The sequence below is a fragment of the Phialemonium atrogriseum genome (assembly GCF_030411735.1).
Source record: "Phialemonium atrogriseum strain 8032-3 unplaced genomic scaffold QBC33scaffold_12, whole genome shotgun sequence".
Lineage (NCBI taxonomy): Eukaryota > Fungi > Ascomycota > Sordariomycetes > Cephalothecales > Cephalothecaceae > Phialemonium > Phialemonium atrogriseum.
Window position 1 is genome coordinate 704,754 of NW_026848149.1, and position 25,058 is coordinate 729,811.

The following is a 25,058-nucleotide window of genomic DNA, read 5'->3' on the forward strand; positions in this document are numbered from 1 at the left end:
TCGTTAGCCATTAGGGTGGAGTTGGTTGAGGAGGGACCTGAAGGAGGCCCCGGAAGTTTGATTTTTCGACGGACGGACCACGTAGATATCATGGAATTCCTCCTATTGGCTCGCAAGCCCAAGGGAGACAACACGACGTCTAAGGTACATGTACCTCCATACCCGTATATTTCCTCCGCTTTGTTTTTCCTATTGTTTATTTTTACTCCTTTCCCCTCTCAGAGAATCTGTGGCCGGGATAACATCGGCGATGCCTAAGAAAATCGGTTGTAAGAGGTACCCGACTTCCTTACTCGAAATTGAAGCCCTGTGATACAATTATGGACGTCGAAGGTGAATTGCGAAGTCCCCGGAGAGTTCTGGGGGGATTTCTCAGCAACCCTTGCGTATTGTCGTCGTATCTATCGAGACCTTGTTATGTCGCAGAGCTCCGTTGATTCCCATTGGCAGTCGCCTCACATCCGTCGATGGCGTGATCGCTCGCCGCATTTGTCATCACCACAACGATATATATAAGCGTCTGTACTCGTCATCTGCCTGACTGGCATATGTACCGAAAGTACACATCAGCTCACAGTACCATAACTTCAAGTCTTGGACTCTTGCAGACGGCATGCCGGAGCCAAAATCGTTGCATCTCACCGCCTTCATGCGGCCGGTTAGTCTGCACACCGGCGCATGGCGGTACCCAGGCTCGTATGCGGACGCCAACTTCAACCTCGGGCACCTCAAGTCCTTCATCCAGAAGCTCGAGGCGGCCAAGTTCGACGCCTTCTTCATGGCAGACCACCTGGCTGTGCTGAACATGCCCGTGGAGGCGCTGAAGCGCAGCCAGACGGTGACGTCCTTCGAGCCCTTCACGCTGCTGTCGGCGCTGTCGGCGGTGACGGAGCGTATTGGGCTCGCGGCGACGGCGTCGACCACATACGACGAGCCGTTCCACGTCGCCCGGCGCTTCGCCTCGCTGGACCACCTCAGCGGCGGGCGCGCCGCCTGGAACATCGTCACCACCGGCAACCCGGAGTCGGCCAAGAACTTCAGCCGCGACGAGCACATGGAGCACGGCGACCGGTACAAGCGCGCCCGGGAGTTCTACGACGTCGTCACGGGCCTGTGGGACAGCTTCGCCGACGACGCGTTCGTGCGCGACCAGCAGACAGGCATATTCTTCGACCCGGACAAGATGCATGTCCTCAACCACGAGGGCGAGAACCTGAAGGTGAGAGGCCCGCTGAACATTGCCCGGCCTGTTCAGGGTTGGCCCGTCATCGTGCAGGCCGGCCAGTCCGAGCCGGGCAGGCAGCTGGCCGCGGAGACGGCCGAGGCGGTCTTCTGCGCCCCGCGGGATATTGAGTCGGCCAAGGCGCTGTACAGCGATATCAAGGGGCGCGCGGTGGCCGCGGGCCGCAACCGCGACCACCTCAAGATCCTGCCGGCAGCCCTCATCGTCATCGGTGACACGGTGGAAGAGGCGAGGGCCAAGCGCCTCGAGCTTGACAGCCTCGTGCACTATGACAGCGCCGTTGCGTCGCTGTCGATCGCGCTCGGCGCCGATGCGTCCGCCTTCGACCCGGACGGCCCGCTGCCGGCGGACCTTCCGGAGACGAACGCGAGCAAGTCCAGCCGTGCTGGAGTGCTGAAGCTTGCCGAGGAGGAAGGGCTGACGGTCCGGCAGCTCGCGCAGCGGTACGGTGGCTATTCCGGGCTCGCGTTTGTGGGCACCCCCGAGACGATCGCCGCCGAGCTGGGTACGTGGCTGGCTGAGGAGGCGGCCGATGGCTTCACTGTCGTCTTCCCGTTCCTGCCGCAGGGCCTCGACGATGTTACTCAGCGGCTGGTGCCTGAGTTGCAGCGCCGGGGTATCTTCCGTCGAGACTACGAGGGGACTACGTTGAGGGAACACCTTGGCCTTCCGCGGCCGAAGAACCAGTTTTTCTAAGAAGTAAAATATGGCTTGATGGTCGAGAGACCAGTGTTTGTATTAATTATCGTCGGGAGGAAGATGGGTACAAAACATAAAGTTCACCACGCAATAATGCAAATCACTACTATTGCTCCATGATCTTCACCCTGTCTCTGACCTCCCAGTCTCAACCTAGCAAGCCGAATTCGTCTGCGTGAGAAGGCCGAGTTGCCACGGCAAAGAATCGTAGCTACCGCTTGCTGTCGGGCTCAGGCCCTGGTAGAGATAGCGCAGATCGCACGGGCTGATGGTCAGGGTCTGGTCAACTTGGTCGCGCACCACTTCGCCGTGGCTGATGCTCTTAGTCCATGGCTGTCCGTCGAAAACGACGTTGTTAGACCGGGCGAACGGGTTGTCCTCGGTGTCGGCGAGGCCGGTCCACGGGCCGGCGATGCTGCTCGCTGTCCAGCTACGGAAGTACCGGTTACCGTCGCTGCCGATGGCTTCGACGAGGAGGAGATAGCTGCTGCTGGTGCTGTTGCCGTCGCTGGCAAGATGGTATACGTTCGAGGCCTCGAATAACTTGAACTTGTCCGCGTCGGACAGTGCGATCACGGTATTGCCCATGCCACTGGGGAAGTCGGCGAGCGACGTCTGCGAACGGTAGAGGCGCCCGTTGTCGTCGGACGAGAAGAGGTGGCAGTCGGAGGCGTCGCAGATGACCCACATGTCAACCCAGTAGCCGCCGTCAAGGTTCTGGGAAATGATGTCCGGCGTGTCGCTATAGAAGTTCTCGGGAGCGCTCCACCCCGCTGGGTTGCTGATGTCCTTGTTGGTGGAGTAGGCGGCGTTTCCGTTCTGGAAGATGAGGTACCAGAGCCCCTGTGGCTCGAAGTAGAACACCTGGGGAGCCGCGCGGTAGCCCGAGCCAATCGGGGTCTCGTCGAGGTAGTGGAAGGTGGCTGAATCCGCTTGGGAGAAGTCGGTGAAGCTCAAGTAGACCAGGTTGTAGCCCGACGCCTGAGACGTGCTGGCAAAGACGTGATACGTCCCGTTGATTTGTACGATGGAAGGGTCTTTGATTCCAGCAATATTCCGACTATCGTTCTTGGGACTGATGAGTGCTCCGCTGGAGCTCCATTCAAAGCTGCTTGGGAGACCGGCCGTCTGCCTTGTCGTCACCATGGGCGTGTCGGCTGACCCGCCGAGAGGCACATGACGGCCTGCCAACTTGCTGGCAGCCGCAGTGCAGACCGTTGCTGCAAGCACGATGAATGACAGCATTTTTTCCGGACACAACCTCGAAGAAATGGCACTGTTGAGGGTCTTCAAGACTCATCATGCTACGGCTCTCCGCCCTTCTTTTATTTATACTTCTACTCCAAAATCCTTGGATAAACTTGAGGGAAGCGAAGTCCGGTTCGGACCGGAAGAACCGATGCTACATGCTCCCAAAAGGGGGAGGGGGGGCGCGGCAAGCAGAGGGCAACGAGTGAAGGTGCTATCTATGGCTAGGCTTACGAGCCGCAGCTGCAATCTTTTGAGGCTCGGGAAGTAAGTAGACGGACGTTCTATTTGCCATATTAATTCCAGCATGGTTATCGTTCCTCTCAGAGAGCGGAAAGTTCCCAATCCAGGACCATGCGGACTGCTACCACAACACAGGCATGCCTGCACCGGGTATGTGGGGAAATGATGGAACATCCGGTAACAGAGATAATTGGGGCGCTTCTCTCATTTAAATCAGAATTGCGGCCAGCCCTCGGAAGCCACCGTTCCGCGGCGCATTTGGTAAGACGCACCCTTGATTCACGGACAGGCGTGAATGAGTGCAAAGAATACCTGGATATTAATAGAGTCTCGTATACACCGCCGCCTCAAAGCTTGGTTGGTTTCATAATAATACATGCTTCACAGTCGCTTACTTGCCTCGTAATTGCCCCTAAGCTTACCCATGGGCCCCTATTCAATACCACCTGGAAAGCCGAGTCAGTTCACAACTTATCGCTTGTCTCTTGCAGAATTGCGTTTAGTCATCTGCACTCGAGGTCTTCCATAGAGCCTTATAGCTTGTATATTTGACTTTGCTAATTACCTTTTCAATATACATTTTGCCCCCCTAGCCAGCAAGCTTATTACTCTAAGGTTTGGAGACGAACCTAAACTGCAAACTTAAGTTTCAAGGAATAAGTCATATAATCACTTGTAAACCGTCGTCCTTCTCCCGAAGTTTGAATCCAACGCAACCGTTTCACCATCCAATAACTTATCAGAACCCTGCCCAACCTCTCTTCCACACTGAGGACACAAACTATATCTCCGAAGGCCATGGAGACATCGGAACATCCCTCTCGGGAGCCAAACCCTTTAACCTCGAGTGATAGGGCCGTCTTTGAGTCTGCCCTGTAGTCCGAGACAATCCGCTGCAGGCAGCTTATAAGCGATCCGGCCAACACAACTCCCTGCTCGCGCCAAATCGCCAGGAATCTGAGGAGGCACTGTCGCCCCGCGTTAAAACACATTCGGGATGGTGGCGGAGAGGAGAGCTCAAGGACATCCAAAAATTGATAACGAACGTGAGGATGGAACTCCACTTTGATCGTTGGCAAGACAGTGAATGGCGACAGGAGGTTGACGACTTGCAAAATGTCCATCTCAGAGTGCTTTGTATTCGATATCGGGAAAGTTGCGCGCCGTTGCCTGGACACGCATCATGCGAGAGAGGCTCTTTGGCTACAATTCCACCCGGATGAAGCGACGTTGGGCTCGCAGTCCTTCGAGGTCATTGCACAGACAATCCTCGACGACCGCACTTATCTGGACCAACTCGTTCCTGCTGACTCTTGGAACCTTATTCCGACCCTATTCGCGGCCATCTGCCCCTGCTCAGGCTTACTGGGTCGACCGAATCTATTTGAACAACGTTACAGTCGTGGGATGGAGACTCGCCAAAGATATCCATGCTGAGGACAAGGAGCCGTCGCAAATGGAAAAGGCGCATAATAGAGTGCGTCTAGTTTATTCGCTGCCAGCCCAAGCAATGGGACGGACTGTCTCGCCAGAATTTGCAGATTAATTAGAATTCATGAAGTATTCTCCGAACCTTCCTTGCAGAAAGTCAGGTACCCAAGGCAGCCTGATAATTATATGAACCCGGACCAAGAATAAATAGTGGCCAACCACTCCATGATCAACAGTTGCGGTGAATCACCCAATTCATTAATTACCCCATCAATTATTGATTATTGGTCAAAGTCTCCAGCGTAGAGGATATCCCGAGGGTCACCATTCACCCTCTTCCAGAGTGCTCGTGCCTCATGTTCCAAGTCCCTCTTCCCTAGCGCAGTGTTGTTGGCCGCTTGCAACTCCTTGACCGAATTTTCTCGCTCGAGCTTGACTGTTCAAATCATCAGTACATGCCAACCAGGCCAGTGCACAGAAACATGATGTCTTCTTTGCAACGACCAACCAGAAAACAACTCACCATGCAGATACACCGCCGTCCGCTTCCCGCTGAACAGCGCATGCGGCACGTTAGTGACGTTATCCGAGTTGGCATCGCCAATGGCATATATGCCATCGATGTTAGTCGCAAGCCCATTAGCCGGATCCGCCGCCAGCCGGCCACCATACAACGCCACGCCGGCGTCGGGCCCGATCCGCGACGCCTGCTCGGCATCGAAGCTCGTCAGGAACGCCGCCCGCTCCACGGGCGCGCCCTCGGAGAACTCGACGCGGAACTGGTCGTACTCGGCCACCGACGGCAGGCTCGCGTCCGTGTCGTTGGCCGTCCCGTTGCGCAGGCGCGTGATGGCCGTGATGGTGCGGTTCTCCACCGTCACGTTATGGATCTGCAGGTACTTCTGCCACTGCGGGAACTTGTCCTCGGTCCGGGCGCGCGCCTCGGGCGTGTCGGTCCCGTTGACGAAGGCGATGATGTCCTTGTTCAGCGTCAGCACCTCGCGCACCGTGCCCGGGGCCGTCTCGAGAGAGCCGATCAGTCCCAGGGGCTGGTCGGCGTGCTCGTGCCCGTCGCACCACGGGCACCAGTAGATGCCTTTGCCCCAGTTCTCGCTCAGGCCTGGTGTCGAGGGGAGGAGGTCGCGTAGGCCCGTCGCGAGGACGACCTTGCGCGCCGTGTGGGTCTCCGTCTGGTTGGATGGGGAGGTGGTGGAGATGGTGAAGTAACTGCTGTCGGACGAGGGTGTGATCTTGGTGACTGTCCCGTTGGTCATGTTCACCGTCGAGTAGTGCGAGAGCTGCTGGCGAGCGGCCCAGCGAAAATATGCCGGGGTGACGCCTGATTAAATCACCGCCATGTCAGGCTCCAGAATCGGCGGTGAGGACGGAGGAATTCTCGGATACGATAATAAACTCACCATCAAAGCCGAGGACGTCGTGCATGTGCCTCGTCGGGCCGTTGCGATACACCCCGGAGTCGATCAGGAGGACATTTCGGCGCACTCGGGCGAGGCCGCTCAGGGCGCTCAGGCCGGCGGGGCCGCCTCCGATAACGATTGCATCCCACTGCGGTGGCGCTGCTGCGTCTCGGGGAACAACTGCTGCGAAGGCGGCCGAGATCAGTGCCGGTAGCGTAAGAGTGTGGAGCAGCCGCATTGTGAAGGTGGATATGTGTGTGTGTCTGACACAACTATGCGGGCACTAGGTGAATGGACTGTGATAGTGGGAATGGCTCAATGGCTGACGGTCTATTGAGTGGTGAGGTTAATATATATAATTACTCGCCAGATGAGCTCCATTGTTGACATACGGATACAGTACCAGGAAACTAAGGGGATCGCCAAGGCTTGAGAAATGAACGAAAAGGTCGATCTTCGCGGGCGACTGGCGACGTGGCGGGTGAGTTGTGGGGTTATGATCGCCAGTGGCTGCTGTTCAGCTACTCGGTTATGCTCGATTTGAACAGGCCGAGTCGCTGATCGTCCTCGCAAAGGTATAAGTAGCGTTCCAAAAATCGGGCCGACCCGTCACTCTATCGAGACAAACTCAGTTCTCACGCAGGTGGCACAAGTGACACGGGAAACCCGCTGCAGTAGCGTGAGCACGAAGAAAACTGCCTGCATTTTAACTCACGAACAGTTCTCGGGTAATGGAGTTTCAACGGGATCTGAACCTTGCCTATCATGCATTGCCACCGACCGACGCACACAACTGGTTAGACAAAGGCGCTGTGCGACTGTTCATTAGCGGCAGGATATTAACCAGGACATTGGGAGCGGTGAACCTGGTTTTCCGGAGTAATTACGAAGCCGCAGTAGTCACACCGTGCCCAAATAGTGCTATGGTTTGCGCCGAGTGTTTTGGAATGAAGCGAAGCTGAAAAATATCTTATTGCGGCATCGCTCTCTGTACCACCGCTATACCAACTGGGTAAATCCTGCCTTGTCAAGCACACCATTTTCCGATACTTGTACTGTGTAAAGGGCCTGGTAGAAGAATGGAAGCGTGGGACAGCATATTTCAGCAGATAACGGCCCTTCCCTTCTCCGCAATCCCCCTCTCATGCGTCGGACTCACATCCATAAGTGTATCCCGCAGGCCCATGTGTCGCGGATATGGCCGAACGAGTATGACACTAGACTCCACGTTTGTCATACGCACCCAATATTCTTAGCTTTCCACGGGTTGGCTAACTAGATGCGTGATGCCCACCGTTCCTTCGCCCAGATACAACTCTACGAACCGTTTATTCCACCATCATTTGGCAGCCACGGGTCAATTCCATGTTCATCGATACTTGGGAGAGTCAAATACGATGTTGAAAATCGGGCCGAAGTATTCGTGGAAGTTCCTCCCGACACTAGTAAATAAACAAGATGTCCTTCGAATCACTCACAGGCAAGGAAATCAAGTCCCTAGCCGTATAGAAGTGAGATTTTGCGGAATAAGCCAGCCACGGGCATGAACATACAACTTTCAAGGTAGAAAAATATTGGAAACTAGCACCGAGGCACAGTTGCTCCGAACTACCAAGTGTTGTGGGCTGCTGCGAGACATCAACAACGTTGTCTCAGGACTCGGAAAATCAGTTGTCCCAAGAGGGCCGCCGTGAGTGGTGAGGTAAAACATACATGCTTGTTACCTGCCTAGCTAACCAAACGCTCGGGTAGAGCCGTTCGGCAGGGGTGCAGATACGTAACCCACCTTTGAGACATTGGTCCATGTCCGGGATAGGCAAAGCTCAAGCTCCACCACCAAGTCAATGCAGCAAAGTGCCTGGATCTAATCAAACGCTGGGATTGATACTAATCTGACAAATGGTGCACAGCTGGCTAGGTAGTGTTAACTTGATGGGAAGGGCGAAACCCAGCCTCAGAACGTGAAACTACAGTGGGTGCCTAAATACTTCCCCTCCTTTTCCCGAGTTTTGACATACGAGTGAGTCAGTGAACGAACGCCATGCCACTTCGATGGCCAATCATGAACCATTCATCCCACCAAGAGCGCCACAACCAAAGCCAAGATGTCAAAGAATCGGTCCAATATTCTGCCTGCTTACGAAATTGCCAGCATATATAGCTTTACCATAATGTCCTTCGACTAGAATTTCTCATGAAGAAGAGGAAACCCAATTGTCCGGACTCAACTCAGTCTTGTTTCACATCTCGAGCATTCAAGAAAATCAACCCTCTATTCCGGTACTCCGCTAACTGTCACCATGTCTCTCAACAAGATCACGACTTGCCTCTGGTTCGACGGCCGCGCCGAGGAGGCGGCAAACCACTACATCGCCATCTTCAAGAACTCGGAGATCACGCAGATCCAGCGCGACACCGATGCCGGCAAGGAAGCCCCTGGCGGAGATACGGGGACGGCAAAGGTCGTGGCCTTCAAGCTAGACGGCCGCCCATTTATTGGGCTCAATGGCGGGCCGTACTTCAAGTTCAACGAGGCCATCTCGTTCCAGGTCGAGTGTACGGACCAGGCCGAGATCGACTCATACTGGGAGAGGCTTGGCGAGGGGGGCGACGAGAGCAAGCAGCGGTGCGGATGGCTGGTGGACAAGTTTGGCGTGTCGTGGCAGGTGATTCCGAAGCAGCTCAAGGAATTTCTGGGCGGTCCGGACAAGGAGGGGGCGGCTAGGGCAACTTCGGAGATGATGCGGATGAAGAAGCTGGATATTGCGGCCCTGAAAAAGGCGTACGACGGGGAGACTTAAGATCAACAACGATATGACCACAATCCTGAAATGAAAATAATTTGCTTGAAATTTCCTGACAATCCCATAACGCTCAGCTTTTCAAGTCAAGACCACGAATAGACACCTCCAGAGCATATAGCTTGGGATTAACAAGACTCCGGATCCCGCAATAATGTGCTCCAAAGCGTGCTGTTGCAGCCCCGGATGTCACCGTCTCCGCCCCCGTCCTCTCCTTCCCCTCACCCAACTTGGGCGGCGTCGGTGCCCCGATGTACCACACCCGAGTCTGGTGATCGCGGACTGCCTGGGTTATTGCGCCGAAGCTGATGCCGGGATACGGCTTCGACAGCTTCCACTGGTGCAGGGCCTGGATCAGTGTGCCGAGGAGAAACGCGTCGCACCCCACGGGGCAGGAAGCTCGACCGTCGCGCAAGTCATCGACCAAGCTCTGGAGACTTGAAAGGACCTTGCCTATCAGTTCCTGCCGCTGTTTGTCTATGCCCTCTGTGTCAAGAATAGTAAGTAACAAGGTTCCAACTCTGCTGTGCCAAGCAGCTTCTTACTGATGACATTGTTCTGTATCGGAAGGCCAAACAGATCGATCGGACCCGTGCTCTGAGAGATTGCCGTGCGCGTAGCAGCCCTGAATAATTCGGGCTGTCGGAAGACGTGGGCAACAAAGACCCAAAGAGCCAGTTCCCTATCCGATTTAACTGAGATGGGCTTTGACTTTTCAAGCTGGCTAATCCATCTGTCGGCATACGCTTCAACGGCCTCGTAGCATTGAAACGCGTCGACAAACGAGGCGACCTTCGCCAGCGTCTCCAAGTCCAGCGATTTGGGCACCCGGAGGCCTCTGCCGTGGATGACATCCAACACAATCTTGACGGCGGTGGAGTCGAAGCCGTCCAGCTTGACGTGGACGCGACCGTCGGGCTGGATGGCGTCGGAGTTGTCGTGCCCGCCCCAACCGTACTGGCTTCTAAAGACTCGAGACGCCAGGCTCATGTGCTTTGACGAGACTTTGATTCGTAAATCGGGCGATCCATGGTTGGAAGTGCCGTTCGCTAACCGCCACGCCTTGGCTGGGCTCACGGAAAGCTTTGGCGGTTCGTCCTGGCTGTCATCACCACTGGACCTTGACAGGATGATCAAGGCGTCGGCGTCCCGGTCAACCTCGTATATGGACATATTCGCAGCAACAACTAGATACTGGACAGGAAATATTGATAGGGGCAGATTTTCGGAGCTTTGGGTATTTCATTCTCCAATTGACAGTAACCCCTTTTGAAATTGCGTGATAAGCCACCCTCGTCGCGCCATGTTTGGGGGGGATTGGTTACCCCGCCGGCAGCATTGGACACGACGAAGAAGAACTCCAACACACCCTGAATACATGTTAGGTCATGAATTTAGGTACGTTTGCAGCCAGGGGATTCAGCTACATCTTACAGGCTGGCAAAGCCTTGCTAGGTCTAGATACATTTTAGCAGGCCTGCCAAAGCTAGTTACCATTATTCTTTCTCTTATATAAGACGAATCTAGACAACCGCACCCTAGTCTGGCCTACATTGTGCGTCGTCACTTTTGCTTAGGCTTGATCAGGCGCTGCTTACTTTTGCTTACCCTGTTTACCCTTTTAGGTAAAGGGCGTTGCTGCTGCACACTAGGAATTGCTTTAACTCTAGCCAAAAGGGGTGGGGGGGGGGGGGGGGGGTTGCAAAACAATGCACTACTGATATTTTTGATAGCGAACTCGGAACGTTCAGTCGACTCGCTGTGTCTGTTCGTCTCGATTACATAAAGCGCGTGGTTACGAATTATCTTGAAGAAGAACGGCTTCTTCGGGCTCTCCTTGCTCAGTTCAGAGGCATTGCTAGCCTCCCGACCCGCGGGTGCTCAAGCTGGCGCATAATTTGAACAAACAGGGACGCCATGACGAAGCGGAGGAGATGGCGCTGGAAGTCCTTTCGCTGCTTCAAGGAAATGAGATATATGCTTGGAGAATTGTCGAGAGGATAGAATCTCGAAAATCGTTTCTCGCAGTTAGTTTAACCAAGGGAAGACTATGGCAGCAGAGCAGACTATGCGAGACGCGATATAGATGATTGTGGATCGGTGGGGAACACAACCTTCCTAGGTCCCTAAATTCATGAATGTTCTGGAAGGTTGGCTTCGAGTTTAGGGCCGGAAGGAAGACGCCAACACACTACAGGGAGAAATAGAAGAGTTAATCGGGAAGGATGAGATTGGCGAGTAGCTTGATGAGGTGCAAGGCTTGCTTTGTTGACTACATAGCTTCTGTCTTCATCTTCTTTCTCAGAGGATCAATCACCGATCCACTTTCCACAAGCACCAGCTCATCAACTCTGTCCATGGCATATTCGACCCGCTTCCAAGTCTTCAAGCTCCCAGTACTCGTATCGAGTTCCCAAATCCGCGTTCGTCGGTGAAATCGCATTCCGCCATACGAACAATATCCCCCGAACCCGCTGCCACCTCCATAGCATAGCCAAAGGCCAGGCTGAGGGGGTTTGTGGCCATCCTGCTGCGTTTGTTGTGGCAGTAGAGCGCAAAAGTCATTCACGTGATTGTGCCTGCAACCTAATGCTGATGTGCCTCCTTTGACCAAAGTGTCGTAGAAATGGGAATTGAAGCTAGGACATTTAGACGGTTCCCTCCGGTGGCTGTTGCGTATACTAAGATGGCGATCACCGAATTCGGGAAGAGGGATGTGTAGGAAAGCCAGAGAGAGATGAAAGCGGATGTCGTTATCGCCCTTCTCACGCGCGCTTCGTTGCGCTTGGAAAGTGTTTGTGAACCAGTCAATTTGGCTTTGCTTGATAGGGTCATAGTTGGGATTGTGTATCTTGCTTGGTATTTGACCGTGCGAATCCAGGAAATATAAAGTTGATAACGGGAGCTGTGATGGCGTAGGAGCTAGGACCTGAAGGTAGAAGTTGCCTATGCCGTCAACATGCTCTAGGCCTGACTTGCAGAGGCTAAAAGGCAGATTATGAAGTATTGACATCTGTGCCGTGCCTGTAATCTAGTTAGCAAGAATGAACAGCTATCATTCCTAAGACCTAGCGTATTGGGGAATGTATAACTATCTTGAGGAGCAAAGCATTCTACACCGTTTGCGAATGTGCGAGTGTGTTGCCGATAGCTAGCTCTTTGTACTGGCTACCTTATGAAGGAAATTACTCACGTGATAATGCGTGGATACCCTCACTATCGTGATTGCCAAAGACGGCTGCGAATGGGATTGAACGCTCGATGATAGGAGCAACCACCTTGAAGAGGGCAGATTGGCTGTCGGGGATGTCGTGGTGCAACTGATCTCCAGTGAGAACCACAAGGTCTGGTTTCTCGACATCCAAGATCCTTCCAATGAAGCCAACCGTAAGTGGGTCAGCCTCGCTCTCTGGCAGATTGTTCCCATGGGCATCAATAGCATCTTTGCACACCCCGACACCAGTGACCATGTGCGTGTCAGAGATCTGGACAATCTTGAATTTGCCATCCTCCCTGACTCTTAAAGCCGCCCGAGCATCTGGTCTCGGCTTGGCCCTGCCGTGGAGTACGCTCAGTCTTGCAACCGGGACCTTTGGCTGACCGTTAAGTTGGAGCTATGATCGCATGAGAGCTCATTGTGGTCGTGGATCAACGGCATCCATACCAAAGAGAACTTCCACCTCTGTCACAGCCTGGTCAATCATGCCAGAGAACTTGCCTCTTAGTAACCAGATTCCGCCGGGTCGACTCTCCCATGAATGACCTGAGCTAGGGTTGGGAGGCGGATCGCTGACTCTGATATCCATAACCAGCAGGTCCTCAGCTGCAAGCTCTTCCTCATTCGCTAGCGCCACATACAGCCATGCACTCTGCTGAGATGTATATAAGTAGAGCTCCTTCTCTATGCGGTGCCATATTCGCGGGTCCAGTTCGCAGGTGGAGGGAGAAACTGTCGGAGAGAAGATGCATACGGTCAGATCCGTGGCGACTGGATGAGGAACAACGGCCGTAATATGGGAAGTAGACGATGTCGCCGTTTGGAGACACCTTTCCTGAGAGGGACAGGACTCCAGCAGACAAGAGGAGACGGATGCTGGCATCGGCATTGAGGCAGAGAGCGTTGAGGCGCGAAACGAGACTAGACGAGGTAGTGAAACGGCGAAACAGTGAAGTAATAAAAGGGTAAACTCTTCGCCAAAGCGGGAATTGTAAAGACGGGGTAAGGGCGAACGTTGGAATGAGATGGAGGTTGTGAGGGGTTGAGAAATCTAAACGCCGCTGCTGAGGAAGCTAAGCTACCTACCTACCTCATTAAACTGGTACTTGGGGAAACAAAAATCCCGGGAGAAACCTGCAGCTCCCAGCCACTCAAAAGGCCGCCCACTTTGCGTCTGCCATGTCACTTCGACCGCTGCACGAGGCCGTATCATTTTTCTGCACATCAAGCATCTCCTTATACGTGGCATTGCGACGAATCCCTCCCTCTGCATGCACTGGTTGAACCGGGGCGTCCAGCCCACTGAATGGTAGCAGCCGCCCCGGATCGACGACCGGGCGGAGACGGGCAGGACAACGGTGAAGGCTTCGATCTCGCCCCAGTGGATCTCTATCTCGGCCGTAGGCTTGAAGCCCTTTGCGTCGCGCTTGGCGAAATCCTTGACCTCGAGGACCACCTGGTTGGCAAGGCTGTTCTCGGCGAGATACGTGGCAATGTCGCCGAGGAACTGGGGAGGATCCCGGTGTCACATAGCCTACATAGAGCTATATCTGATTCGTTCAGGGTTTGTACGCCGTACAAGACTTGCACCAAGTTGGTTAGCGTGCCGTCATAAGGAGATATGTAATTCATATCAAAAGTCGACCTCTTGCTGGGGTCTGGATTTGTCTTAGATAACCTGCTGTTAGTCACGGTTGGTGTTGCATTGTAGGAAAACACAAAGGAGACAAGACATACCTGTAGGTCGAAGAACCACGACAACAAACTACAAGATTTTGTACTGTATTTATTTATATTCCACTAGCAAGTAGCAGTTATCGTGGCGGCACCAGCCAAGCCTAGAGCGGTAGAAAACAAGGTGCCATCAGGTTGATTCCCAACTCTGCTTTCACCCATGGTACCCAGCAACAATGCCATCATGTCCATCCTTGGCCTGCACTCAGCTAAGGGCCGGGAGGAAAACCAGCCTGCTTCCCATCAAGGAGTCACCCTGCGCAGCATGATCTCCTTCCTGGCATCGGGAATAATACTACTGGCAACGACAATGTTGTCGAAACGCTTGGTCTCGCCCTCAGGCATCTTAAAGTCAAAGTCCAGCAGCAGGCGCGCTAGGATGAGCTTGATCTCATTGGCAGCGAAGAACCGGCCCGGACACGCGTGGCGTCCGTAGCCGAAGCCCATGTTCTCCTTTGTGACGGTGACAAACTGGTACTGCTCCGTGCTCTTATAGCCTATCGGATCGGCCGTCTCCCCGCTGCGGAGCCGATAGAAGCGGTATGGATCGAAAGTCTGGTCGTCTGTCAGCAGCCGGGCATCACCCGAGAGTGCGGCGGGAATCACAAGTATTTAGGGGACATGACTGTACCTCGGGGTTGGGATAAAGCTCCGGGTCATGACTGATGGCCACGTGGGGCGCCTCAACTACTACGCCGGCTGGGATATTTGTCCCGTCGTGGAGAGTGATGGGTTTCTCGATGTATCTCGCGAAGCGTGCTGGGGTTTGAATCAGCTTCGTGCTATTGCCTTGGAGGTAATTGATACTAATTATTACTCACCCATATTCAGAGGATTGACTCGTTGGGATTCCCTCATGACACTGTCGAGGAGTTTCATCCGGAACAATGCCTGAGTGGTCATAACCCCGTCTGTCTCCTCCAAAACTGACTTGATCTCCTCACGCAAGTCAGGGATGACTTCTGGGTGGGCGACAATATCGTACAAGCTTTCCAATCGTGAGTAATTACTCCACACCTCTGGTGTTATGAGTGAAATTTCGGAGGTTCTTACATGTGCGTCGCAGTCATGGACGTCGTATGGATGGCCGCCATGCTGAGTGTCAACTGCATAAACGCCATCTCCGCATCGTCCTTCACGTTGTGGCTATCCGACTTGTCAAGCATCCACTGCAACATGTCGTCCGGCATCTCCGCCCCCTGCTTCATCATGGCCTTGCGCTGCTGGATTATGGGCACCAGAAACTCCTTCGCCTTAACCCTGTGATCCTTGACGCGGTCCAGCTGCGGCGTGAAGAACCGGGCCGCGATCGGCCGGAGGATCTTAGGCCACCTCTTCAGCGCCCGGACGGCGGCGAAGACGTCGACGGTGAAGTCGATGCTGGCATGCAGGTATTCCTCCCGGCGGTACAGCTCCGGGCCCAGGAAGATGTGGCCCGATACAATGGCGACGATGCGGAGGAGACGCTGGTTGATCGCGACCGGAGTCCAGTCGTCGCACAGCGGCAGTTCAGTCTTGACGGACCTGTCAACCTCTTCGGAGAGGCGGGGGTTGACTCGGGCTGTTTTCATATTGCGGAGTTTAATAACGTCCCAGGCCGCTGTGCGTGGAGGTACGTGGGTACACTTACGGAGATTCCGCGTGAGGTCGGCGCGCACCATGTGGTTAAGAAAATCGCCCTCTGCTGTCAAGCCAGTATACTTGCCCTCTATGGTCTGCCAACGCGGTGAGTAAAAATCACCACCATGCCATCCTCGGATTTCGAAAGGACGAACCATGAAGATAGCTTTTGTGTTGTTGACCTCGTCGTCGGGTCGAGTTCGAAGCTCGTCGAGATATGTATTCGGGAGGATGATCCGCTCTCCTATATCACCATATCAACGGAACTACGCTCCAGTCATGCTTTGCACCTGATTGTAAAGTGGTTGACGCACCATCCGCCGTTGTCATGCGGTAGGCCGCACTCCTGAATTTGGCGTATCCCTCTCGGTACAGGGTCTCGGCATGATACACATATGCCATCAGCCTCTTAGGATAGCTGCCATATTGACTACCGATCAGGGGGAACCTGTTGAGCGATCGGTACCCAAGATAACGAGCACCAACGAGCGTGATTGAGAGAACCGCGATGCCGACAAGTACCGCTGGCACCTGGTCGGCGAAAGCTCCAACGTGGCGGTCCATCTTGGGCTGTTGAAACATCAGCAGAGCAGAGATGTTGAAGACGGGCACCCGGCGATGTGGGAGGACGTGAATATAAGAATACTGAAACACCTCCGCACCGAGATCGTCAGTGATCGGCTGCCACGTGCACGAGTTCACCGGGTTGGAAAATGGGAAGATGACGGTGCATGACTGGCCAATATGACTCGCAGCACTGTGAGGTCCACGTTGGGTGACATTACAGTAGGATGGGGTAACTGATCCGACAGCAAGATCGGCGGATCTTGAATGTATATTCCACACATTACACAGTATAGAGTAGCCCTGACCACTATCTGGTTAAATTGCCGGGTGATATTCCCTCCAGGCAATGGGCCAATCTGAGGGACAGAATTCCAAAAACTGGGCGCCCATTCGCCAAGGAATTGGTCGCAATCATACATATCGCCGTTACATTCTTTACATTCTTTCCCCTCATGCTTACCCTCCCGTATTAGGGTGTCGGCAACAACGCTGCTGATCACCTGCCCACATGTGCAACCCCTGGGCGAGGCATGGTTGTCCGGAAACAGGAGTCAAACGGGCGCCCTATATAGAGCAAGCACTTGGGAGATCTCGGCAGAATACAAGAAACACCATGGCCGAGCAGCCAATTAATAGAATGTTGCGGCAAGGACTAACACCGAGTCTTCTAGCTCTGCACATCTACCTACCTAACCTATCTACCCAAGTATTGAGCAGAACAGCATAATTACCAGTCCGAATCTGTGCCCATACCCGCTGCTCCGTATGTAACGTACAGTACAAGCATATGTATGCCGGTCCCTGTCTAAACCTAATTCCCAATATACAGATGGGAACCACTCGCCAGCGTGCCGTGCGATTTGGATACGGACTGCAACGACGGCACCTCGCTACTAGAGCTTTCGGAGCTTCTAGAACGACGACGACTCTCCGCCTCCTCCTCATCGTAGGTCAGGGGTGGCCACCCCGCCCCTAAAGCCATTTGCTTCTCGAGAGAGTCCTGCTCGTTCGCCAATTTGAGGAGCTTCTTTATCGCGCTAGGGATCCCCAACCCGACCACGCGCCTCCCCCAGGCCGCTGCCGCAAAGTGGCGGCTCTTCAGGTACCGCAGTCTCGCGGAGAGGCTGTCGAGGTTCGACGGCCCTGCCTGCTGCCCCTGCCCCGGGGCTGTTTGCTGTTCCAAGTGGCGGAGCCTCTTCCCAATGGCGAGCAGCTCTATATCGACGCCGAGGTCCCCCTCGAGCTCGGGTATGGCCGCCTCAACCTCACGCACGGCGTTAAGGCGGTCGTCCGTCTCGCTCATGGCCCGCCGTAGATGCTCCCATCCGGGCACTACCATGTCCCTCACAAACCCTGCGTGCAGGTCAATGCGCCGCTTCAGCTCCTCCGAATAGATATCCATGTTGCAAAGGCCCGCTGGTGCCGGGGTCCCTTCTGAGGGAATCATGAACTGGAAGTTGATGTTGAGATAATCATCCTGGTCAAACGGCAGCGGCGGCGGCTTCAGGGGCGGGGCTACGGCTGCTCCAGCGCCACCCTCGCAACAGGCATTGGGATCCAGATCTAAAGTCGGACTGGTGATGCGCGGCATCAGCGCAGCGATCAGCATGCGCCACTCTCGGAGATGGAGTGTTGCTGGCATCTTGTCCCTGTGGCCCAGGTGAAAGGCCGACGCGATCATGTACACGCCGCTGTCGTGGGCGTGCTCCAGCTTTGGCCCCAGCTTGGTGTAATATGCCCATACCTCCGGCTTGTTCCACCCCTCCGGCAGGTACCGCGACACGAACCCCCCCATGACCTTCGCCGCCACGGCCCTGCGGTCCGCCGCCATGGCCCTGTGCTGGTCCAGGGGTTGCGGGTCCAAGGGCTCCGAGTCAACGAGAATCGCCGTCCTTGACCTGGCCACGAGAATGCCCAGGACCCAGTGCCCAGGTGGTGCTTTGATAGGAAGGAAGATGACAATGCCGGGGTCGTGAAACTGCTGCACCTGGGCAGCCGGTAAGGCCTCGCCCAGGGTCGGCAGGAGGAGTGTGCAGTCGATCGTCCGCCATTCACTCCTCTGAGCAGCCAGCATCGCCATGACCGCATTGACGATTCTCTCGTTCAACCGCCCTCGAGGATCCATCACGAGCTCGATGTCGGCCTGTTGGATGCAGCGGGGCCAGGATTCGACGGCTTCGTCATCATCGACATCGACATCGACATCGACACCGACATCGACACCGACATCGTCCACGACAGTGTCTCCACCTGTACCAGACTTGTGCCGCTTGGGGGCCGGCTGAGGAACATCGTCCGCCAGGGATGGTGAGCGACGACTCTTTTGTGGAGGCTCAATGTTTCCCTGTCCTCCCTGGTGTGTAGCTCTTGGTCCAAAAGTATCGATGCTGAGAGTTGGGTTCAAAATCGAAGATCTGAGAGGGTGGAGGGCGCTCGAGGTACGCGGGGCGGCCCTAGGCCTCCGGCCGGGAGGAGAATTTCGGAAGTTGTGGGTGAGGGTGAGACCAGAGAGGCGAGCGGGGATAAGTTGTGAACGTTTTGGAGATTTCGGGGCTGGGTTGTTGGCTTCTGGGGCGTCGTGTCCCTCTCCAGCGTCGTGTCTTCCACCCTCGGGCTGTTGGTCTTGTACTCCTGCACTGCCGGCAGCGAGTTGGCAACTCGAGCCATTCTTGTCCTGGCTAATGGAGCCACCGGCTTGAGCTTCTGCTTTTGCGACGCGCGAGGGGCCCGGCGTGGCCGGTCGGTTGGGGTGCTGCATCCTAGCGGTGATATTGGTATTGGGAAACTTACTGCCAAAAAAGATATGAAGAAGGGGCCAAAAGTCGAAATACTGCAAGTGATTGCGAGAGCAGTGGGTTGAAGAAGATGGCTAGACTAGAGTTGCATGGGGACAGTTGGAAGCTAAGGTACCTACCGATTGCAGACGGGACCTAGGTACCTACCTTGGAGGCTCTTTTGTGGGGGAAGTCACGGTCAGAGATGGCCACATCGTGGTCTTGGCCCCTCCTGCCGGAAATGGAAGTGACGCCTTCGCTTTGATCCAAGAATCACTGGCCAGCTGCCGGGCCGTCATTGTGGTCTTGCATCCATATGAGACCTGATCTGCCGGCCGCGTCATTTCCTCGTTGGCCAGCTCTAAGAATACAGGTACAGGAAGAGAGACACTTGCAATATCCGAGAGCATCCCCGCAGACATTAGAGCCTTCGAATCCTTTCCTCCAGGGGGGCGATTTGGTCCGAGTCTCCATGCTCGTCCATGGCGGTAGGCCCAGGAGGTGGCATCGCAGGACCGTTGGATAGAGTGCAGCCTGTTCGAGATTCCTCTCTCGCCATCATCGCCGCCACTTCCCTTCTGGCCGTCACAAGCCTCATTTTATTTTCACCTCCAAGGTAACGAGACTCAATTGGAAGTCATTGTAGTCCTGGAGGTCGCGCAGGTCCTCCCGAGGAATTCCGACGCGGGCCGACTCGCTGATTGCCGACTGAGCAGCGGCAAGTAACTCGTCGCGAGACCATCTAGCCTCTGTGTGGTCCTGAACGGGAGTTTGTCGGATACATTGGGGGTGCCGGGGGTGTTCCCAATCTTTTTGGATTCCTGCAAGATCGTCACCTTGCTCCTTTTTGTATTCTTCTCCCCATCCTCTGCAACCTCCTTTGGCGCCTCCTCGTCTTCTCGTCTGTACTTTGGCCCGCTCTTATCTAGGGCTTCGATATCGCCATCGTCGCCGTCCTCGGGGTCTCTGTTGTGCTGATCGCCAGAATCAGTCTCCAGATAGGTCTTCAGGCTTGCAGCACATACTTCTATATGATGCAATTTTGGTCCGGTCCGGCGGAAATACCCGGGCGCCAGTGGCCGTGGCGGGGCGGGCGCCAAGTGCCAAGCCTCCCTAATGATCCCAACCAGGCAAGAGTCACCGTTGAAGTCAAAGGCCATTGGCTGATGTATGCCGCTACCCATGATTGTTCCTGGATCCTGAATCAGATACGAGCTGCCCAGCTGCCCTAGCACTCCTCTGAATCTTCAAAAGGTGCCCCTCGGTAGAATTTCCAGGCGCTCTTTCCGCGCAACAGGATCTCGCTTTCGCCCAATTGGCCGGTCAGTCATCATGGCTGTAACTTCTCCAGCTGAGCCAGCAGAGCGGCAGAGGGGTTTCTGGCGGGAAAAGAAGGGCCGCCGAGTGTTGATAATAGGATCAATTCTGGCTGTCATTCTCATTTTGGTGGTGGTCCTCGGCACCGTTTTCGGAATTCGAAATTCGCATCGCAAAGCACCTGATTCCATTGTTGGCGCAGAAGAGGACAGGGAACCAGGGTAAGTTGGAAACCAAATGAAAAGGACAATCCGGAAACCCATGATACTAACCACAGGGTCAATCTACCACAGCGCATTCCCTCCTTCTGTGCTCACTTCCACGGCGCCCACTTCCCTGACACCCACCTCCACCGCGTCCCATCGCCCTCCAACCCCGACTTCAGTAAAGCCAAATTTCGGGGTTGGGTATGGCACCTCCAGTGGCCCAGGGTCGCTCGTGCTCTGGCAGGTAGGAGAAATGGGCCAGCTGTCGTGGAAAGAGCCGGAGGCCGAATGGCAAACAGCAGACGCAGGGCGGCCATTCAAGATTGCTCCCGTCGTCGTTGCCACCGCCGAGGATGAACGCGCAGCCATTGCCGTCGATCAGCAGGGCTACGTGGTGTGCTTGTGGTACCAAGACGGCTCCTGGGGTTCCGAGGACGGGTTGTGGGTTGAGCTTGGCCGGGCGGGCGATGTGACTCGGCTCGGCTTCACGACTCGACCTGCCGCCATCTCGCGAGCTGAAGGGCTCATCGACGTGTTTGCCGTCGATGGCCGGAAACAACTTGTGCAAATTCACTTCGACGGGACAGAGTGGGGTGAGTGGGAACTCGTCAGCCCCTCTGTTGCTGGCAAAGTCACCGTTACCTCCTCGAGCGAGGACCGCATCGACGTCTTTTCCTCGACAGATAAAAGCGTCGACCACAAGTTCTGGACTCCGGAGGGGTGGTCGACAGGTTGGGAAAATCTTGGATATCCGGACGACAGATACGGCGGAGGAGGTTTCCCGATCGCGGCATCCTTCGAAGGCATCAACGATGAAGGCGAACCAGTTCTGCGGATGGACGTGGTTGTGGCGGTAGAGAGCATCGGTACTTTGCACAAGCCATATCTTCCAAACGGCGAATGGGATGAGGATTGGCACATGCTCTATGCGAGCCATGAAGGCTACGAATTCGCAAACGCCCAGGTTGTCGTTGCAGGTGGTCCGGACGCGCCGGTCAACCTCTTCTCTCGCGGCACGGACGATTGCATACACTACAACTTGTTCAATGGAACTGGCTGGGCTTATTGGAAGTACCTGTGGTGCTATCCGGAGCTGCGAGGGAGTTCCGGCCTGCCCGACTACCCGACGCACGACCTCGCCATCGCTGCCGTCAGCCTGGGAAATGGCATCGTTGACGTGGTCCAAGAGACCGTGACGGGTGAACTCCTCCACCTGGCATTGCAGGTTCCCGTGGAGGGACAGTCATATCCGAATGATTGGACGTGGGATAGCCTTGGAAAGCCAGGGTCATAGAGAAGCACGGGAATACGATGGCATGATTTGCAAAGACGAATGGCACCTGATCAATTAACCACTTTGATGCCCTTGCAAGATCCCCTGATCACCGATCCAGCCATAATGTGAGCAAGTGCGTGGAATGCTGACCATGTCTACTCCCCCGGACCTGCGCATTCTGATGCGGTCCTCATCCGTCAAGCGCTCCGCCTTTCCAGCCCCCGCAAACTCGCAATACCTCCCCGAGTCCCGATAGCGCAGGTCGAATCCGTGCTGCCCCGCCAACATTTCCTTCATGACCAACCCGACGGCGCCCTCCTCGTCCTGCTCGAATTTCCGCTGGCCCCACTCGACGTCGGACTCGTGGGGTCCGCGAAACTGGCACAGACCGAAGTCGATCATGCAGACGCGGTAGCCCCGGGGATGTTGGTGGTGGTGCTCGGGCAGTGGTAGAACCATGAAGTTGCCGGGATGCACGTCTCTGTTCAGTATGCCGTGGTCTCCGAGGATGTCGACTGCTTCAAGTGCCTGGTTCACAATTTCCTGCCACGACGACCGCGGGGCGGCGGCTGGCATGTCCCTGAGCGTGAAGCCGGGGATGTATTCGATCAGGATGCCCCCGACGGAAAAGAGCTCTTCTTGCCTCTGCCGGGGTGTGCCGCCTTGTACCGCCATGGCGACGTCGACAGAGCCGTACAGGCACGGGATTTGCTTCCCCTGACTGGCGCTCAGCGTCTTGTAGACTCTCGTCTCGGTCGCGTGCATTCGGCGCATCTCGTCGGCCAGAAATGCTTCGTTCTTTGCGTCGTCCCAACCTTGATCTGTGTTCATCACGGCTTTCGGGTTATTGTGGAGTTGATGCAGGAATTTGACCATGTCGCTTTTCGGAGCAGAGATGTATTCTTTCTCCAGATCCTTGCTCCATGGCTTCATGTAGTTGTCTCGACGGAATGATTCGGCAAAGCGGCGGTCGAAGAGCTTCAGAAACGCGGTTGTCGGCACGCTGTCCTCCTTGCTCCAGCCATCTAGGATGTCGACGACCATGCTGCATGACAGTGTGTGCGGTGTTTGAAGTCGGGAGATCCTAACCGAGAGGGTGTCCGATGACTCGGCAACGTTGAGAGTGATAACCTGGCCGGGGAGATACCGGTCGAAGGGCGATGTGTGGCGAGTCTCTAGCGGTGCCATGGCGATCTTGAATGCGAACTTGCTGGAGTCGTGCATAGTAGATATGGTTGGGGTGTGAAAGATGTGAAAGGTGGAAAATATTTCGAGGCCTGGTACGTTGGGTGAAACCTGGAAGATAACTGAGGAAGGAATGAAGTGGCAAGTTGCCTCGAGAACAGAGGATGTCACTTGTGCAGCCTTCACGAGGTTTGACACCCATAAGGTGTATAAGTCCACGATAGGGGGCGATTGACTATCCGGACGTGGTGTGTTCCAGCAGGGAGTTGCTCGCCTGGGTTCTGGTGAATGGAACCCCCATTCACCAGTGCATACAAAGACATTGTTTGGTGCTTGAAGAAAGGTGGTGGGTTGGTGAGGATAATCTGGTGGCAAGCTCATGTCTGGCTGGGACGTGGCGAGGGACTCGATGATGATATCTTTACTCTATGATATTTAGGTAGTCTACGATATTTCTACGCCTCATTATGTCACTGGGCTTCAACGGCCTGTTAAAGATAGAAGTACACATTCCCCTCAAACAGCCTCCTCGCCGTCCTCGAAACAACGCACCTGTCCACCTCAACCCGCGCCTCCGCCCCATCCAAGAAACTCCGCGTCACGACCTCGACCTCAATCAGGCCAGAGACGTGCTCGATCTTCACCGTCTGTGCAATATCACACGCCCGGGCCCGCCCCTGCTCCTGCCCCTCGGCCCCCTCAACGCCAACCACCACACTCCCCGCCTCAGCCTTCCCCCTGCCAACCTCGCTCGGGCTCGGCGTCCTCGCCGGCGTCGGCAACCCCCCATACAACCCCCCCTCGGCCAGACGCTGCGGCACCGTACCAGGCAGACACAGCCCCGCGCCGAGGCACACGGCGCCCGTGAGCTGCAGCGACGGGTGCGCCTTGCCCATGCTGAAGGACCGGACCTTCACGTCGGCGTCCGGCCCCGAGGCAGGCCAGAGGAGCGCGATCTTGGGTGTGCCGCGCACGCGCGCCGCCGCCGCGTCGCTGTCCGCAAGGCCCATGCGCACGGCGCCGCGGCGGCGGATGGACTCGACGAGGGAGAGGTAAGCCGGGTCGTCGGCGCGGGCGGCGGGGTCCCGGAGCGGGGGCGGGAGCGTCGAGGCGTCGACTAGGACGAAGGGGTTTGCCGCGTCGAGGAGGGTCGCTCGGATGTGCAGTGGTTCGTCCCCGGGCGACGTCGTGTCGATGGTGAGGTAGTCGATGGGGTTGCCGGTGGGGAAGAGTCGGCCGGTCATACTGCCCGCGGGGCTCACAAAGGCGACCTTGATCTCGCTCCCTGTTATGCCCTGTAGGCCCGGCATGGCATAGTTCCCGTCTTCTTGGAAGTCCCCGTTATTGTCGATCTCGATGGTCTCGACTATGGTCCGCTCCGTGTTCGTGTTAAATATGCAGACGTCAACCTGCGGGTTTGTCAGCGGGTTGATGGGGGAGCAGAGGCTAGCGCCGGGATACCACATTATGGGTCGATTACCTTCGACTCTCCGTTCTTTGGCCGCGGCACCAGTCCCTCCTGAACCGCAAAGGGGCCAACCCCGGAGGCCATGTTCCCGCAGTTACCACTCAAGTCCACCTTTCCACCGCCGACCGACACCTGGGCAAAAGTGTAGTCAACATCAACCCCCTCCCTCGCCGACCTGCTCACGACAGCGACTTTGGACGTCGTGGAAGTGGCGCCGCCGACGCCGTTCAGCTGGCGAGAGTCGCCGCCCATGGCAGCGAGAAGAGGCCCGACCCATTGGGTCTGATCGGCGGGCAGATGTTCCCCGTGGATGAACAGCCCCTTCGAGGTCCCCGCCCGCATCCATACGGCAGGGAGGGTGTGTCTGGTCATGGTGTGGCGGGCCATTGCGGCGAGGTATGCGAAGGGGTGTGCAAGGCACTCGGTCGCATGTGCTATCTCAGTGGCGTATGTTGCGAGGCGGCGCACGGAGGAAAATCTCATGCCCTTGCGGGAGGATAGGGTGTGGTCAGGTACACACGTAGCTCTCTAGAGAGCAATGCAGTCAATTGGTAAAACAGCTGGTAGATGGTTGATAGCATACACATACACCAATCAGGGGCCCGATGGTC

The 25,058-nt window shown here is 55.6% G+C and overlaps 11 protein-coding genes across 11 annotated transcripts; 3 read left to right on the forward strand and 8 right to left on the reverse strand.

The window, feature by feature from the left end:
* Positions 1–143: 143 nt before the first annotated feature.
* Positions 144–2,040, forward strand: QBC33DRAFT_538573 (luciferase-like domain-containing protein). Its single transcript, XM_060427902.1, has 2 exons — positions 144–333; positions 451–2,040. The coding sequence occupies exon 2, from the start codon at positions 614–616 to the stop codon at positions 1,937–1,939; it is 1,326 nt and encodes a 441-aa protein (XP_060283739.1). The 5' UTR covers positions 144–333; positions 451–613; the 3' UTR covers positions 1,940–2,040.
* A 55-nt stretch (positions 2,041–2,095) lies between these two features.
* Positions 2,096–3,088, reverse strand: QBC33DRAFT_451167 (glycosyl hydrolase; the record flags this gene model as incomplete). Its single annotated transcript, XM_060424600.1, has 1 exon — positions 2,096–3,088. One exon carries the CDS (start codon positions 3,086–3,088, stop codon positions 2,096–2,098), a length of 993 nt encoding a protein of 330 aa, XP_060283740.1.
* A 1,818-nt stretch (positions 3,089–4,906) lies between these two features.
* On the reverse strand, positions 4,907–6,802 carry QBC33DRAFT_538577 (uncharacterized protein). The gene is made up of 3 exons (XM_060427903.1): positions 6,283–6,802; positions 5,388–6,203; positions 4,907–5,300 (listed from the first exon to the last, which is right to left on the reverse strand). Exons 1-3 carry the CDS (start codon positions 6,518–6,520, stop codon positions 5,146–5,148), a joined length of 1,209 nt encoding a protein of 402 aa, XP_060283741.1. The 5' UTR covers positions 6,521–6,802; the 3' UTR covers positions 4,907–5,145.
* Positions 6,803–8,582: 1,780 nt separating this feature from the next.
* Positions 8,583–9,083, forward strand: QBC33DRAFT_559013 (3-demethylubiquinone-9 3-methyltransferase-domain-containing protein; the record flags this gene model as incomplete). The annotated part of the gene is made up of 1 exon (XM_060429931.1): positions 8,583–9,083. The coding sequence occupies one exon, from the start codon at positions 8,583–8,585 to the stop codon at positions 9,081–9,083; it is 501 nt and encodes a 166-aa protein (XP_060283742.1).
* A 73-nt stretch (positions 9,084–9,156) lies between these two features.
* QBC33DRAFT_559014 (uncharacterized protein) lies at positions 9,157–10,256 on the reverse strand (the record flags this gene model as incomplete). Its single annotated transcript, XM_060429932.1, has 2 exons — positions 9,157–9,569; positions 9,629–10,256. 2 exons carry the CDS (start codon positions 10,254–10,256, stop codon positions 9,157–9,159), a joined length of 1,041 nt encoding a protein of 346 aa, XP_060283743.1.
* Positions 10,257–11,355: 1,099 nt separating this feature from the next.
* On the reverse strand, positions 11,356–13,183 carry QBC33DRAFT_586965 (Metallophosphoesterase domain protein; the record flags this gene model as incomplete). The annotated part of the gene is made up of 3 exons (XM_060431501.1): positions 11,356–12,107; positions 12,277–12,697; positions 12,737–13,183. 3 exons carry the CDS (start codon positions 13,181–13,183, stop codon positions 11,356–11,358), a joined length of 1,620 nt encoding a protein of 539 aa, XP_060283744.1.
* Positions 13,184–14,141: 958 nt separating this feature from the next.
* On the reverse strand, positions 14,142–16,455 carry QBC33DRAFT_538582 (cytochrome P450). The gene is made up of 7 exons (XM_060427904.1): positions 15,969–16,455; positions 15,810–15,898; positions 15,665–15,749; positions 15,088–15,595; positions 14,856–15,022; positions 14,666–14,793; positions 14,142–14,589 (listed from the first exon to the last, which is right to left on the reverse strand). Exons 1-7 carry the CDS (start codon positions 16,234–16,236, stop codon positions 14,278–14,280), a joined length of 1,557 nt encoding a protein of 518 aa, XP_060283745.1. The 5' UTR covers positions 16,237–16,455; the 3' UTR covers positions 14,142–14,277.
* A 375-nt stretch (positions 16,456–16,830) lies between these two features.
* On the reverse strand, positions 16,831–18,320 carry QBC33DRAFT_538583 (uncharacterized protein). The gene has a single exon (XM_060427905.1). The coding sequence runs from the start codon at positions 18,299–18,301 to the stop codon at positions 17,033–17,035; it is 1,269 nt and encodes a 422-aa protein (XP_060283746.1). The 5' UTR covers positions 18,302–18,320; the 3' UTR covers positions 16,831–17,032.
* A 1,885-nt stretch (positions 18,321–20,205) lies between these two features.
* On the forward strand, positions 20,206–21,839 carry QBC33DRAFT_70897 (uncharacterized protein). Its single transcript, XM_060433007.1, has 2 exons — positions 20,206–20,533; positions 20,606–21,839. The coding sequence occupies exons 1-2, from the start codon at positions 20,328–20,330 to the stop codon at positions 21,810–21,812; spliced, it is 1,413 nt and encodes a 470-aa protein (XP_060283747.1). The 5' UTR covers positions 20,206–20,327; the 3' UTR covers positions 21,813–21,839.
* A 27-nt stretch (positions 21,840–21,866) lies between these two features.
* On the reverse strand, positions 21,867–22,982 carry QBC33DRAFT_559019 (uncharacterized protein; the record flags this gene model as incomplete). The annotated part of the gene is made up of 1 exon (XM_060429933.1): positions 21,867–22,982. The coding sequence occupies one exon, from the start codon at positions 22,980–22,982 to the stop codon at positions 21,867–21,869; it is 1,116 nt and encodes a 371-aa protein (XP_060283748.1).
* A 488-nt stretch (positions 22,983–23,470) lies between these two features.
* Positions 23,471–24,834, reverse strand: QBC33DRAFT_559020 (PrpF protein-domain-containing protein; the record flags this gene model as incomplete). The annotated part of the gene is made up of 2 exons (XM_060429934.1): positions 23,471–24,388; positions 24,460–24,834. 2 exons carry the CDS (start codon positions 24,832–24,834, stop codon positions 23,471–23,473), a joined length of 1,293 nt encoding a protein of 430 aa, XP_060283749.1.
* Between the last annotated feature and the right edge of the window lie 224 nt (positions 24,835–25,058).

Coding starts and splice junctions, on each gene's coding strand:
- QBC33DRAFT_538573 (XM_060427902.1), top strand. CDS start 614: ATGCCGGAGCCAAAATCGTTGCATCTCACCGCCTTCATGCGGCCGGTT.
- QBC33DRAFT_538577 (XM_060427903.1), bottom strand. CDS start 6,520: ATGCGGCTGCTCCACACTCTTACGCTACCGGCACTGATCTCGGCCGCC. Junction 6,204..6,282: donor CGACGTCCTCGGCTTTGATG/GTGAGTTTATTA, acceptor TGATTTAATCAG/GCGTCACCCCGGCATATTTT. Junction 5,301..5,387: donor GACGGCGGTGTATCTGCATG/GTGAGTTGTTTT, acceptor TGATTTGAACAG/TCAAGCTCGAGCGAGAAAAT.
- QBC33DRAFT_538582 (XM_060427904.1), bottom strand. CDS start 16,236: ATGTTTCAACAGCCCAAGATGGACCGCCACGTTGGAGCTTTCGCCGAC. Junction 14,794..14,855: donor AGTCAATCCTCTGAATATGG/GTGAGTAATAAT, acceptor TTCAAACCCCAG/CACGCTTCGCGAGATACATC. Junction 14,590..14,665: donor AGCTTTATCCCAACCCCGAG/GTACAGTCATGT, acceptor ACAGACGACCAG/ACTTTCGATCCATACCGCTT.
- QBC33DRAFT_538583 (XM_060427905.1), bottom strand. CDS start 18,301: ATGGCGATGCTGGCTGCTCAGAGGAGTGAATGGCGGACGATCGACTGC.
- QBC33DRAFT_70897 (XM_060433007.1), top strand. CDS start 20,328: ATGGCTGTAACTTCTCCAGCTGAGCCAGCAGAGCGGCAGAGGGGTTTC. Junction 20,534..20,605: donor GAAGAGGACAGGGAACCAGG/GTAAGTTGGAAA, acceptor AATCTACCACAG/CGCATTCCCTCCTTCTGTGC.